The sequence below is a fragment of the Desarmillaria tabescens genome, assembly GCF_030435595.1.
Source record: "Desarmillaria tabescens strain CCBAS 213 chromosome Unknown EV420scaffold_1, whole genome shotgun sequence".
NCBI classification, from domain to species: Eukaryota; Fungi; Basidiomycota; class Agaricomycetes; order Agaricales; family Physalacriaceae; genus Desarmillaria; species Desarmillaria tabescens.
This window is the reverse complement of record NW_026848300.1, coordinates 4,021,466-4,035,869: the sequence shown is the minus strand read 5'-3', so window position 1 is coordinate 4,035,869 and position 14,404 is coordinate 4,021,466. Positions and strand designations below refer to the sequence as shown.

Genomic DNA, 14,404 nt, shown 5'->3' with positions numbered 1-14,404 from the left:
ATCAATAAGGTCTTCTTCAATTCCTTCTAACTATTCCCTACTTTTATGATAATTCGGTGGATACTAGGGATATCCATTTTCCTTATCATATACACGGCTGTCATATGAGAGGAGGCGGACGTAAGGCAGGCAAGTTTTAAGTTCAAAACGACATGTTTCGTTGGTTGGGCTCATTACATACTAAGAGAATAGGTATCTGTGATAGGGACGGTATGCATCTAGAATTAGAACCCTTCTGCCACATTCAAAAATATCCTCCTGTTCTGATACCAGTTTGGACTTGACGAGGCCGGTCATTGAGGCATCTCACTGCACTACTTCATTTTCTTAACAAATCCACTGACAGCATGCCATTCAACACTTTCGAACGCCCTCGAGTCCTTTGCATGTACTTCCAAGGCGATAGGTATGTTTTCTTTGTAATATATTATTTATGCACCAGTCCTCATAGCGGTGTTTACAGGGAACCATCTGGGTTTGCATTTTATTCGTCTATGCCTCTCCATTTCGACTAAATCTCTCTCTAGTGGTCTCTCAAACTCCACCTCAGAGTACGTGAGCTCTTTAACTGACAGAAAAGCTAGATGATGTATAACGCATTACAGATGCACCTCTCATGGAAGACAAACCAACACAAGCCAAGGTTCTGCGACGAACGGAGGGGGGACAACTCAACAGCCTCAGAGTGGAGGACAGTCTCAAGGTTCTGGGGGAAACGGAGGGAGCGGAAGCAAGTAAAGGTTACTCGTAGGACTGAGCAGGCATCAGCAATATAGCAACCTGAGATTCCGCCTCCATCTCTTCAGTTTGCATCGTTGGCATCTTGATCTTGACAAGTACGCGGTGATAACAGAGAAAGATGGCATCTTTCTCAATGACTCGAATAATCTCAAAGCCCTCTGATGTTTCCGTGAATATCTTACTATCAGAGTGCTCTACAAAGCAGGGAACGGCGGCGACGTAAGAGAGACCCCAGCAAGCTCCCACCAAGGTGAGTCAGGCAATATCACAGATTTCGTGGTTAGGATATGTTAACGAGGACAAGCCTTTCGATGGGCCGGACGAGTAAATTTTGCCTTGGCGTCGTTTTAGGCATTATCATGGGAACATTTTACGTTGTCCATCTTTCAAAGTTGCTGGTGCCTTGATCGAATCCTTTATCACCGTCTTCTCATTGCATTGCTCCCGATGACAGGGGAAAGTGTGTATCATTTTATACCAAAAGCTAATACATACATTCTATGATTTCTCCGCCAATCTTGTGGTCCCAAGATCCGGGGGTTATCTGTCGGCATAAGCCCTCACTGAAATGTGACTACATGACCGGCAAGCGATGTTCGACTTCCCAGCGACTCCCTCCTAACGCACCATGATATCACGGCATCAGCGAATCGAACAAAAATATATACGGCCGTATAAGCCCGTGGCAAGGCTCGAAATGCATGGCAATGTCCGAAATAATTGCACCAGCCTTATATGCCCATATGAAGCGTGGAAAAATGATAATTCTACACATATCCTTATGAGCATTTCCGATATCAGTAATGCATGTCAGGCTTCGAAAGGTATTAGTACAATTACTTGATGCCATGGGCAAATATAACCCGAGCACCATCTTAAAGCGGGCCCGTAGCAGCTAGTAGTTTGTGGGTGGCTGGGGGCATGTATAATTTGTAGTTTCACTCTTTGAGACTTGGAGAGACTTGAAATAGTATATTTATTATTACGGTGAACATAATACAACACTACGGTTTACACAAGTGACCTCAAATTTATACTGTATGATCTCCCTCCTGCTCCTCCCTCTTCGCTGCCAATCGCTTCCCAGAGTTACTGTTAGGAGGGGACCTAGATAGTTCAATCTTTTCAGCCTTGAAAACATCACTAGGAAAAAGAATGTCACCTCAAATTGTTGGCATCGGACCTGCTCATCCTCGGCACTCCGGACACTATTAAAGAGCGACATCACATGGGGAAGGGCACAACTCATCGGCTTGAATAACCCCCTAAGATGTTATGGAGCGAATCCCAAGGAGAGAACCATTATCAAACTCACCAATGCTTGACTTGAGTGCCCTTCAACACGACCACTTCCTCCTCCAACTCTGCAATACGTCTCTTCAAAAGACCACTAGTTGAACTTGATGCATTGATAGATGAGAGGATCCAAGCAGGCTGGAAATCTGCGATTCTTGGAGAGATGGTGGCTTTGCTTGAGAGCTGCGACTTCGGACTGTATTTATATTGAAAGAAATTATGTTGGAGTTCCGAGCTCAGAAGAAGACATCCATGTCGGAGAAGAATAGGCCTAGAGGAGATAGGTCTTGTAGATCTGGCTCTGGCCCGATAGGCCTCCACGACGAGAAGGAAAATGAGTAAGTAGCGGTGAGTTAAAACTCAGAACGAACTGCGAGCTATCACGTGGTACATCTGAACACAACAACACGATCGCAAGATCTCCGACTCAGAATCAACTAATTGGGCATCGTTTTTCATGCCATGCACCCCATCTCACTTCTCATAATTTTCTTAGTGTCTGATGTTCTTTTTCCTTTCTCCCGTCTCCTGCTGATTCTGGCTGAACAGTGAAAATTCAGTAGAGCATCCGAAGGATCGTGACTTTCAATTCACAAGAACTGCTGTGAAGCCAATATTCGACTACAGGGTTAAATAAAGCTAGGCCATCCTCCACACACAAAATGGGAAACAATGGACCAGACGATGAAGACCATGATGGCAAGAGGCTCCCCATAGAAGGTGCTGATTCTGCAGTGGATCTGTAGAGTCAAATGACCTCGAGCTCGACATCAATGATATGGGGTTTGCTGACCTGTAATACATTTATGTCATCGTTTTAGACACCTAGGAATTAAATTCAATTCTTACTACCATTTTTCAATCAGTCTTGAACCAGTCTGTGCAAGCCCAGCTACATTTTATTGTGCTTATGGTAGTGATACATGAGCTGAAAATAATTCTATGCAATCTCAAAGAGCAAGTAATTATTACGTGGGTTTATAATAGCCTATGAAAAGGGTGCAACATTACGCCTTGGTTATATGGGCTTGTGAGGCCTTGACGAGGCGGATAAGAATTCCGCCGGACCGTGGTCGCTGCAACCCCCAGCAATTTTCTTCCCAATCTGCTGATGGGGTGCAAGAGAGGGAGAGAAGGGAGAAAGACCACAGGCCGGCATCCAAACGAAGACGATTCGGATTCGGGTGGCATGGATGATACACTAGAGTATGTGGCGAACGATCTAGGTACCTCAATTCATACTCATATCCCGTAGCGCATGCAGTCTTTGGAGAATCGCACACTCCATCATGACGACTCGTCACGAGAGGAGGATGGGAATTTAGATGACGTGTCAGTATTGTGCTGAATCATGTGGTGCGTGCAACTGCTGTTTTCAAGTTTTTCCGAAGCTTACGTCCATGACAAATGAAGCGCTGGGTCCAGTTCCTCGTCCAAGATGAAACCCAGTCAGAAGCGATCTCTGTCAGCATATCTCAACCATATACTTGAGTCACTGATATCTACTATCCGGAAACGGATCCGGTGTTGCAACTGCAGCCTATTTACACATGTAATTTTGCAATCTAGAGTGTTTTACATGCATACTGAGAGATAGTGAGCAAGCAGACTAAAACTACGCGTCGACACTAATGCTACGCGGTGCAATGACATGGAATATAACTTATGGCATAAGAAGCAACGGGATTCTAAACAGGACTTAGTCACAGCACTGTACCTGACAGGCATGCATGATGAGAAGGCCAAACCCTATACCCAATGCCTTAGGCTCTAACTTACAAGCACACTCGCGGGAGCTAGATAAAACCTTGAAGATTGCACTGACACTGAGAACACTTAGCGCGCTCGCTAACTGTGACGCGCCGTACCTGAAAATCCGGGGAAATCCTTAAGCGAGCTGACAGATATCACTGGCACGAGCTTGGGCAATGGGCTTTGGCTGAAGTCCGCGAGCCCGCATTCCATTGTTCTGAGTCCCATTGTTCAAAGACTCACTTGTTGCCGTGTCTACGAGAAGCCTCTGTGAATCCAAGAAAGAAGTCCTGAACAACACATGCCAGAACTGATAGTTCCGTGTGCCTAGACCTGTCGGTTGCTAGAGAACAAGCCCGCGGGTGTCGGGAGAGCACCTCTTGGCACACGTTTAGCGAGCTCACTATAGAAATGAGACTAAAACTGGGAAGTCCGACTCGGATGCTCAGTAAGGCGGCGGTGGCAACATGCTACGCATGTAGGAGTCTGGGTACTATGCAACATTTGTAATTCTAATTCCCCTGTAGTATAAGTAGGCTGGTTACAGTAGGTAGAGGCCAAGTTTCGAGCCCCTGAGTTCCCATGCACGCGTTGAAGGCAGTACTGTAACAAAGGATCAGTTTGTGACTTCGAGCTGTGCATAGAATTAGCAAGCTCACTCAGAGAAATACGAGATACCCTTTTGATAAGACTTTTGAGAACTTAGTCAGAGTGAATACAAATCAGTGACGCTGTTTCTGTTCTGTTGAGTGTGATAAGTCTGTTCGGAGAATGTTTTGAAGTGGAAATCTGAGATCTGTCCTGTTCTGTTCTGTTCTGTTCTGTTCTGTTTCAGTCTGTTCCGTGTCAGTTCTGTCGAAGTTCCGTTTCTGAATCTGTTTTCCGAGCGCTTCTGAAGTGTTCTTGAGTCGAGATAACCTGCTGGAGTTAGTTGGAGAACCTCTACATACAGTTGTGTAGCGAGCGGGCTAAGTCAGTGCTTGCCTGTGGTGTTCTTTTAGCGAGCTCACTAAAGTTTCGGTGTGTATTACCTCTGTTTCTGTTGGGATCAGTGTCCCTTGTGTATTATAACTCAAATCTGCCTTGAAGGTCACGTTGCGCCAGTGAACGACCTTCCTGTAAAAAGTTCCTAGACTTAGGAAGTCATTAGAGAAAGCTTAGCTTCGCTAAGAGCACTGAGAATAAGAGAAACTCTTCGAGATATTGAAGTATAGTTGGATCGCATTAGAAATAATCGCTCCTCCTAGAACTTACGAGGGTGATTGTAGTTTGTGTAGTTGTGTGAGTGTGTGTGTGGGTTTTTGAGGTTCACCCCTTTAGCCCGCTCACTATTCCACAGGTGCCCACAGCCAGCCTCTTCACCAGTAGAGGACTCGGAGATGTCCAGTGTTAGTGATGGCGTACCATGGTAATCTCAACGATCCTATGAACCGCTTCATCGTCATCTATCCAGCAGCATGCAGCACTTATGCAGCTCGTCTTTCTCGCTTGGCATCCTTTTCTAGGGTTAGGGTTGACTCGACGGCATGGACCAGAGCTCAGGGTAGATTTTCTTCTGCCTGCTCTTATTTACCTTTCGTCATGAAATCACCTATGATCGGCCTTGCGGCTAGCTTATGCTGAGTAGGAGGGAGGGAAGGAGTGGAAGATGGCAAGCCATTGTCCAAGCGAAGACGATCCGGGTGGCATAGATGATACACTATGATATATAACAAAAGACCCGGATATCACAATTCATGCTCATATCCTGTGTGTAAGCCACTAACTCTATCGACTTAGATGTGTTAGGGTCGCTACTCGCACTTCGGTAGGCGACGATCCAACAGATCAAAGGCAACGAAAGTCGATGGGACAGATAGTCACGAAGAACGGAGTTCAAGTTAGGTAGAATAAACCTTAGCCGAAGCTGGGGTTTAGACCAGCTGAGGCTCTACTTAAATACACGTTGCGTAGGCTAAAGATAGTGCCGCAGCAACGTCCGATCGAAATCGCAGCATAAAGTAAGCGTGAATACGTAAGAAAAGAAAAAGAAAAGAAAAAGAAAAGAATAACCGTAACATTACCCCCTCCTTAAGACTCATTCGTCCCGAATGAGAATATATCTCCTTCCTTCCACATAAGCGAGTCGAGGGGCTCCCTTCTGCTTTAAAACAGGATTGATTGGACCTCCGCTACACCATGAAAAGCCACTCGGTGTGTTCGGCCTCTGACCCTCTCTCCCCCTGGACTTAGGCTCGTATAACTCCTAAGCCACTTTGCGCCGGTTAGGCCTTGACTGTCTGTCGGGATCCGCGATCCCTAAGGGTTCAATGCTCGTAATTGAGCGGTGGAAATCCCCTTCTACACCCTATGTTGGTCTCTAAAAGTCATCCGTTTCGAATGACTCCGTAGAGTTTTCGTTGCTTCCCCCCGAGGTAGAGTCTTTGGAATCGGAGTAGAACGAGAGGTCGTCATCATCATCGTTGTCATCATCTTCTGAGTCGAAGTCCCAATTTTCATAGATTTTTTGTAGATTTCTGAGGTCGAGTTCGGAATCCTCCTGGTCGGGGGTTTCCTCCATGACCGGTACCTCGTTTGCCTCTTCTGCGGTGACTTCTCGTATGGCGATCGATGATTGTGCGTCAGAATGTCTTGGGTTGGTACATTCGGAGGAGTAAACTGTTTCCACGTCCGTGACACATGGGGTATCCGGGTCGTGGTACGGTGTACGAGCGTACGGGGGTATTTTGTCGTCTTTCCCGACGGTTTTCCCGTATTTGTTGACCTCCCAGTGAATCTGCTGGAGACGCGCTTCGTACTCGTTTACGAGTTCCTCTGCGTTTGCCATATTTGACCGTTTAACCCAGGAGTTCTCTTCTCTCGGGTATCCTCGCCACTTTACTAAGTATTCTGTGATGACGCGGCGAGTTCGTCCTCGGCCTACAACCTTGTCCCGTTGCTCCACTATTTCCTCGATTTCGTATTCTTCTTCTTCGTCAATCAACTCTGGAGGCGGCCTTTCGGGACGTGGTTGATTAGGAAAGGCGGGGGCCACGTAGTGCGTCAACAGGGATTCGTTGAAGCGGTTGTGGATTTTCCATTTTACCGGTAGTTTCAACTCGTAGGCAGAAGCCCCTTTTTTTGCAATGATGGTGAACGGTCCGACCCGACGATCCCCGAGTTTCTTGGTTGGTCTAGGAAGGTGAAGGTTGGTCGTGTCGAGCCAGACCTTGTCTCCGACTTGGTATTCTACGGCGGCGCCCTTGTGTTTATCATAGGCCTTTTTCATGGATTCCGCCGCTTTCTCCAACGACTTCCTTGCCTCTCCCTGTGCCTTTTCTATTTCTTCCACGAGCTTTCCCGCTGCTGGAACGCTTGTGGCTCGCTGAGGCTTTTTGATGACCTCTCCATCTCTCCCAAAGATGACTCGATAGGGTGAGTACCCCGTCGCCGAATGCTGGCGATTATTGTGAGTAAAGGCCGCCAGCGGTAGCCATTCACTCCAGTCGTCTTGTCTGTCGTTTACGAACATCTTCAAATATTTTTCGATCTCTTGGTTAACCCTTTCCGTCTGCCCGTCGGTTTGTGGATGATACGCCGTAGAGGGATTTCCCTCGACGTGAAGCAATCGGTAGAATTCCTTCATGAACTTGGATACGAACACCGAACCTCGATCCGAGATTACTTTCTCGGGCATCACACCATAGGGTACATAGACATAGTCTCTTAAAATCTTGGCGAATCCGAGGGAGGTAAGTTCTTCAGTGCATGCTATGGGGATGATGGCTTTAGCGAAGCGATCCACGATGACAAGAATGGAGTCGAACCCCTTGGAGGTCGGGAGTTTAGTGATCATGTCGACCGAAATATGTGTCCAAGGTCGTATCGGCACCTCGTTTGGATGAAGGGGAGCTTTCTTTGGACGGCGGTCAGCCTTGGTTCGTTGGCAAACCTCGCAGCCCTTCACGTATGCCTCCACGTCTTTTCGCATGCGGGGCCACCAGTAATCGCGAAGTACCAGTTCTTTGGTCTTCTCGATTCCTGGGTGTCCTGCGGTGATGTGATCATGTTTAAGAGCAATGAGTTGCCCCCGTAAGTCCCGATCCATTGGTACGTAGATACGTCCGTCATACCACAGTAGGTCCTGCTCGCGGGATACCCCTTTTTCGTGATTAAGCGAATCCGAGATTCCTCTGTCCCAGCGGCGGGGGTCATGCGTAGCCGCTTTGATCCTCTCGTGTAGTTCTTCGGGGGTTGGCATCACCAATGCCCTAAAGTGTTCGGCTTTGAGAACTACTATGTCTCGATTGTCCTCCTTTCCTTGATCGTGGTCTGCCCTCCGCGATAAGAGATCAGCCTTACGATTTTGGGCCCCAGGTTTGTGGTGTAGAGTAAATTGGTATTCCGCTAGTTCAGTAACCCACCGAGCTTGGCGTCGATTAAGCTTCTGGGGTTTGCGGAAGTACTGGAGATTGGAGTGGTCCGTCCAGATTTCGAAGTTCTCTCTGGCCCCCATCAAGTACTGGCGCCACTCTTCGAGGGCGATCATGATGGCTAGGAGCTCCTTGTCGTAGATCTCATAGTTTCGTTCTGTAACAGATAAGGCTTTGGAGAGGAAAGCCACGGGTCTCCACTTCTCGTCCTGCCACTGGGAAAGTACTGCCCCCACTGCCCCTTCGCTGGAGTCCGCCTCCACTCTGAATCGTCCGTGATCGAGCGGGATAGCGAGCACTACATCCTCCCGGAACAGCTCCTTCAGTTTTCGGAAAGCCCCTTCCTGGGCTTCCCCCCATTTCCACTCTTGTTTGCCGGTGAGCGCGGTAAGCGGGCGTACGTGACGGCTATAGTCTCGAATGAATCGTCGGTAGAAATTGCAAAATCCGAGGAAGGATTGCAGCTCCTGTTTCCGACGAGGCACCGGCCAGTCGAGTAGGCCCGCAATCTTGACGGGGTCCATGCGGATCTTTCCTTCGCTAATGATAACTCCTAAGTATTCGGTTTCCTCCACCTCGAATTCACACTTTTCTGCCTTCAGGAACAGGTTGTTTTCTCGTAATATTTGGAGGACCTTTCGTACAATCCTCTTATGCTCCGCCTTGGTCTTGGAGGCAATGAGGATATCGTCCAAGTATACCGACACTTCTCCAGCGGTGATGAGATCCTTGAAAATGTCGTTCATCATCCATTGGAAGGTGGCGGGAGAGTTGGTGAGCCCGAAGAACATGACGAGGGGCTCGTAGAGGCCGCGATTGGTTCGAAAAGCGGCCTTCCACTCGTCTCCCTTCTTAATCCGTACGTTGTTGTAGCCCCACCGGACGTCCAGCTTGGTAAAGTACTTGGCCTTCTTTAGTCGGTCCATGAGCTCCCCGATAAGCGGTAACGGATAACGGTTCTTGATGGTCATCTCGTTAAGCTTTCGGTAGTCCTGGACGGGTCGTAACTTCCCATCCTTCTTTTTAACGAAAAAGAATGGAGAGGCCATTGGAGATTTCGAGGCCTGGATTCGTCCGGTGGCTAAGTTCTCATCCAGGAACTTGTCCAGTTCCTCCTGTTCCATCGGATTGAGCGGATAGACTTTACAGTCGAGGTTGGCGTTAGCGTTGGGGATTAGCTCAATGGCATGATCCCAGGGTTTACGAGGGGGGAGTTCATCGAAGTTTTCTTTATCGAAGATGTCTTTGAAGTCCCGATACTCCTCGGGTACTATTTCCTCGAACGACTTAGCGCCCTTCTTGGCGTTGGCTTGGGCGGCTAACTCGTTGGCCCTGGTCCCCATAGCTCTGACGTGGAACGCTTCTTCGAAATCGATCACTAGAATGGTGTCCCCTTCCTCATACTCGTCCCATCGTGCTGACGGGTCGGTGTCGGGCAGGGAAAAGGGAATCTTTCTGCACGTACACCGGGCCAATGTGACGGCTCCGGTGTCCCAATCAATGAGCGGGTTATGACGTTGTAACCAGTCATGCCCCAGGAACAAGGGGGTGGAACCTAGGTCGACCACGGCCAGTTCGATTCGCTCAACGTGGTCTCCTATTCGTAGCCGTACTTCGGCATAGTCGGTGATATCCCCTCCTTTGTTACGGGTGCCGTCGGCATTGTAGACCGGGACGGGTCGGGCCGCTTTTTTCAGGTTGAGATCGTGGGCCTGGGCCCAGGCACGATCGATTGAGCTCCCGGTTGCTCCGCTGTCGACTAGGGCAGCCACAGCGTGGATTTCCCTAGTATCAAGTGTTTCCAACTGTACTTTTATTGAGACATTCCGCCCCTTCCTCCCTCGTATGTACATTGGTGGCTTCTGTAAATCCTCCATCCATTGCCACCGTTCTCTGGCTTGAGCCGCTGTTTCCGTCTGCTCCTCCAGCTGATGGCATAGTTTGTCCGTCACTTCCTCGCGTCGTCGCGGGTGTACCCATCCATTGAGAACGGCGCGAACTGCCGCATCTCCTCGAGCAATTCGTAAGGCCCGACGGGTCCATAGGATGCCGTGGGGTTCGTAATACATCGCCGCAAATACCTTTTTGTCGTTGGTATTCGCGGTGAGAGACACGGAGGGGGACGAGGGCCTCTTCGGGGTTACGACTGGTATGTCGGACCGTAGGTGGGCTTCTTCGTCTTCTACTTCTTCTACGGATACCTGGGGTCTTGTACTCGTGCGCGGCAGTTGGTCGCCGGGCCGGTCGGGAAGGCCCCTCGGTGGCATTTGGTCACCTTCCGACGAGTCGGTAGAGGAGGGCGCTCTGCCCTTTCTTCGGCCCTGGCCTCGGGCGCTTGTGCGCGGCGTTGTAACCTCCACATTCGTCCTGTCCTTATTGCTCTTCCTAGACCCGGCGGTACTTCGGGTTGCCCTTCGCGGGGGCACACATATTGGCTCCTTCGAGGGGTCTGCACTGTTTGCCGTCGGGTGTCCCTTGGCTACTAAGGGCAGGTGGTCCCCCGAGCTCACAGCCTCAGCTGCTTTTCCGACGCCTCCCACTGGAACAGACGCCTCCACAGGCGGAGACGCAGGCCCAGCGGGCTGGGCTGACGACCTTTCTCCCACTCCGGGCTGACCTCCCTTCGTCAAGGGTGCAGTCGAAACGCTACCTAGGGGGCTCTGCCCTCGAGGGGCTTTCCCTGTGCGGTGCGCCGGGGGTTCCTGAGCTCGGACGGCCCCTAGGGGTTCAGTTCCAAGCGCAGACCGCGCCAGGAGGCGGTAATCCCCTCCTACGCCGTCTTGTTGTTGCGATTCCGAATCCTTAGTTTCTTCTACTGGTAACGCGGCGAAAATGTTCTGATATTGCTCAAAAGGGGTACCTACATACGTAGTATAAGTCCGACTAGTAGTACAAGAATGCGCACCAGGTGAAACTAAGTCCTTTGCCGACGCCGTCGAATCGCTTATTTCGACGCCGGCTCGTCTTTTGACGACTTCCCCTTCTCGTCTTTCACCTCTTCGACCTTCGTGTCTTTGCCTAAGTCTTCTTTTTCTGCCTCAGCGAGTAATTGGCGGAGGCGGGCGACATTGGGCTTTTTGCGAGGGGGGAGTTTGACGGGAAGCCACTTGGACTTATCGTCAGGGCATTTGTGCTTTGGGTTCCACCCCGTGTTCCCACATTTGAAGCACCGCTTGTCGGACCGCAGCTTATCGATCTCCATCGGCTGCCCGGTACCTCCGTAAGTGGTTCCAGTGGCGTCCTTCTTATCGCCCCCGGAACCCGATCCGCTTCCCTTCGATTGATTGCCTCGACCCGAACCGCCTTGGTTCGAGGAGGACTTACTGCCCAGTCCTTGGGCTACTCCGTACCTATAATTGGCGTCGATCCTTAGGACTCGCGCCTTCCACTGTGCGTAGGTTGTAGGGCGCTCGTTGTCCCCATGCATAACCGTATTCCGCACCGTTGGCCTTATCGCCGCTTCGACCGCTTCGAACATCTGTTTCTCGTCTCTGAACTCCTCGCACTTGTGGGCTAGTCGTTCGAACTTCGCGAAGAATTCGACTGCGGATTTGAAATCCGCCTGCCGGATCTTCTTCCACTCGGACTTCCAAATGGTCAGCTCTGCGACTTCGCGGAACTCGCGTCGGAGATCCTCGGAGAATTCCGCCCAGGTGGGGAATCTCCAATGACCCTGCGGGTCCCGGTATCGGTAATACTGGTCGACCCACCACTGCTGCGCGTCCCCTCGTAAGTACCCCTGGGCGAACGTAATACGGTAGGGGTTGTGCCCCTGATCGTTCATAGAGTAATACATAGGAAACACCGCGAAGTAAACTTCGCAGTGGTGGAGGAAGCGGGTGATGTCCGAAGAAACCCCGGTGAAATATTCCGGCTGGGTTACCAGCTTAGGTTTGACATCGTTCCACGGGTTATTGACTGCCCCTGGCGCAAGTTGCCAGGGTGGAATCGGGTCCGGCGGGGATGGTACATGCGGTGGTACCGGCGGTTTGGGCGGTCGCGATACCGACCGTAAGTTTCGATTTTCCCCCGGGGGAGGATATCCCGCGGGGTCCGGGTATGGCGGCTGTTTTGGTGGGAACGGGGGTACTGTGGACCCCTTTCCCTTGTCGGTGCGAGACGGCCCAGCGCCTGGGTCGTCCATGTCGTCGTCGTCTTCGCCTGCTCCACCGAAGAACCCCTCGGGAAAGAAGTCCGATGGGTCCGTCGGGTGAGGCATCGGTTGAGGCCTTCTATAGGGCTCACACCCTCGCTGCGGGGTAGTGGGGTTTACCAGGTTCCAGACGACAGCCGCCCGGTGCCAGGTTTCTACTTCGAGGATATTTTTCATTAGGTACACGTCACCCATGCCCTTGGCGTGACGGTAATCCTGCCCTGCTTCGGAGAAGAGCCACTGCGGGTCTTTCTCCATGTCTTCCATCATGATTTCATATAGTCCGTGCCACGGTAACAATTCGAATATGCTTGGTCTAGGCACTGGGCCCTGAAGAAGGACCTGCCTCACCGCCGTCATTACCGTCGGTTCGAGGGCTTGGTTTGGAGGCCGACTCGGCATCCTTCGCGTCCTTCCTCTCTCTGGCGAGTCGATCGAGCTCTTTGTTTCTCCTCCACCTGCCAATGTCGGAGTCCTCATTGGAGATCTCCTCCTGATAGACTCTCCAGGCTCGAGCTCGGGCCTCGAGGTCGGCTCCTGCCCTCCGGGCGTATCCGGTGTAGCGAACGGCAGCGGCTCGTATCCGGTTATCGATTTCGGCGGGAGTGGCGTCGGGCTCCACGGGTAAGTCCCAGAATCCATCTGGCCCATAGAGGGCGTCCTCCTCGGCGCGTCGGATGCGTGCATCATGCGCTCGACCTCGGTCCATTCGGGCCTGGACCTCTGGGGACTCCCGGACATTTCGAGGGAGTCCGAGGGACTCGACGTACGTGTGATAGAGGAGGGGCCACGGACGCTGTGCGAGAGGGACTGGGTCGGCGAAGGCTCTCGACGCAACGGACGGTTCCCAGTTGGAGACTCCGGCGAGGCGCTCGGCGGCGGTAATTGTCCCAAGTTCCTCGGTGTCGAGGTCTGGGAACTCGCTCCAAAGCTCCCGACCCGTCGGCTCGTGCGTGGTGACGGGGGAAGGGACCTCTGGGGCCGCGGTCCTTGCAGCGACCGGGTCGGGCTCTCCTCTGGTCTGCTCTCCGGCCACAGAAGTCTCTTCCCCGTTGTCGGCGTAGACCCAACTGGTGCTGGGGTACCAGGCGACTGGAGGTCCCCTATTGGTTGACCAGGCCCTTGGAAGAGACTGTGGGTGAGCTGCACTGGTGGAAGCCGCGGAGGCTCCGAGGCCAAGCTCTCCGGAATCGGCGTCGTAGTCGTCCTTTTGCCTCTGTATAAACCTTCTCCGCTCTGCTCCGATGTCGGAGTCTCCCCACTGGGCGTCGACCCACTTGGTGGACGACCTTCCGGACCAGTTGTCTCCGGTATAGGTTGCATCCTCCTCCGTGTTCGGGTAGAGGTCGTCGAGGATGTCGTCGAGGCGGGTTCTTTCCCACTCGGTGAGCCCGTCCCCTTCGAACTCGGTATCAGGGCTTTCTTCGCGCGCGACCAGATGCCTGGTGTCTTGTCTTCGGCCTCTGTCGGGGCTTGACTCGCCTTCGACTGGAGGCTGGTCGAAGAGACCTGGTAGGGGCGAGTCTCCTCTGTTGAAGAATACGCTCCTGGTATCGGTGATGTCGCGGGAGTCGGTTGACTCGGCGGTGGCGCTTCTGTAGGAGTCGGTGCTCGACTCTGAGGATCGTGAGCTGGGTCGCGACGATCCGTAGAGGGACTCTCCATAAAGAGAGTGTAGCTCTAGCTGAGGGGTTCCTGGGACGGGTAGTGTTTGCTGCGAGGCCGCGGGGATGTCTATCACCTGCGGGGGATATGCGGGTTGGCTGGGCACGTAGTGGAAGGGAAGCTGAGGTCGAATCCTTCTCTGTTGCCGGCAGCAGCGGAGTGTGTAGTACAAAGAAATGGACAAGAAAAAGGTGATAAAAGTTACGAAGATTGCAGGAATGGCGTCGGACCAGGGCATCCGTATAGATGTCTATCCTTGGCGTAGGTCGACGATTGACCATGCAAGCTGGTATACCGCAAGGATGGTGAGAACGATTAGGAGCGCAATGATCAAGCTAAGGTCGGTCTCGTAATTTGAGCCGTTCATTAACAAGATCTCACACTC

General features: G+C 51.6%; 2 protein-coding genes across 2 annotated transcripts; one reads left to right on the top strand and one right to left on the bottom strand.

Moving 5' to 3' along the window:
* Positions 1-347: 347 nt before the first annotated feature.
* Positions 348-738, top strand: EV420DRAFT_1634817 (uncharacterized protein; the record flags this gene model as incomplete). The annotated part of the gene is made up of 4 exons (XM_060476373.1): positions 348-406; positions 464-475; positions 528-551; positions 606-738. The coding sequence occupies 4 exons, from the start codon at positions 348-350 to the stop codon at positions 736-738; spliced, it is 228 nt and encodes a 75-aa protein (XP_060340191.1).
* Positions 739-1,772: 1,034 nt separating this feature from the next.
* Positions 1,773-2,732, bottom strand: EV420DRAFT_1473450 (uncharacterized protein; the record flags this gene model as incomplete). The annotated part of the gene is made up of 4 exons (XM_060469138.1): positions 1,773-1,871; positions 1,925-1,949; positions 2,057-2,220; positions 2,697-2,732. 4 exons carry the CDS (start codon positions 2,730-2,732, stop codon positions 1,773-1,775), a joined length of 324 nt encoding a protein of 107 aa, XP_060340190.1.
* Between the last annotated feature and the right edge of the window lie 11,672 nt (positions 2,733-14,404).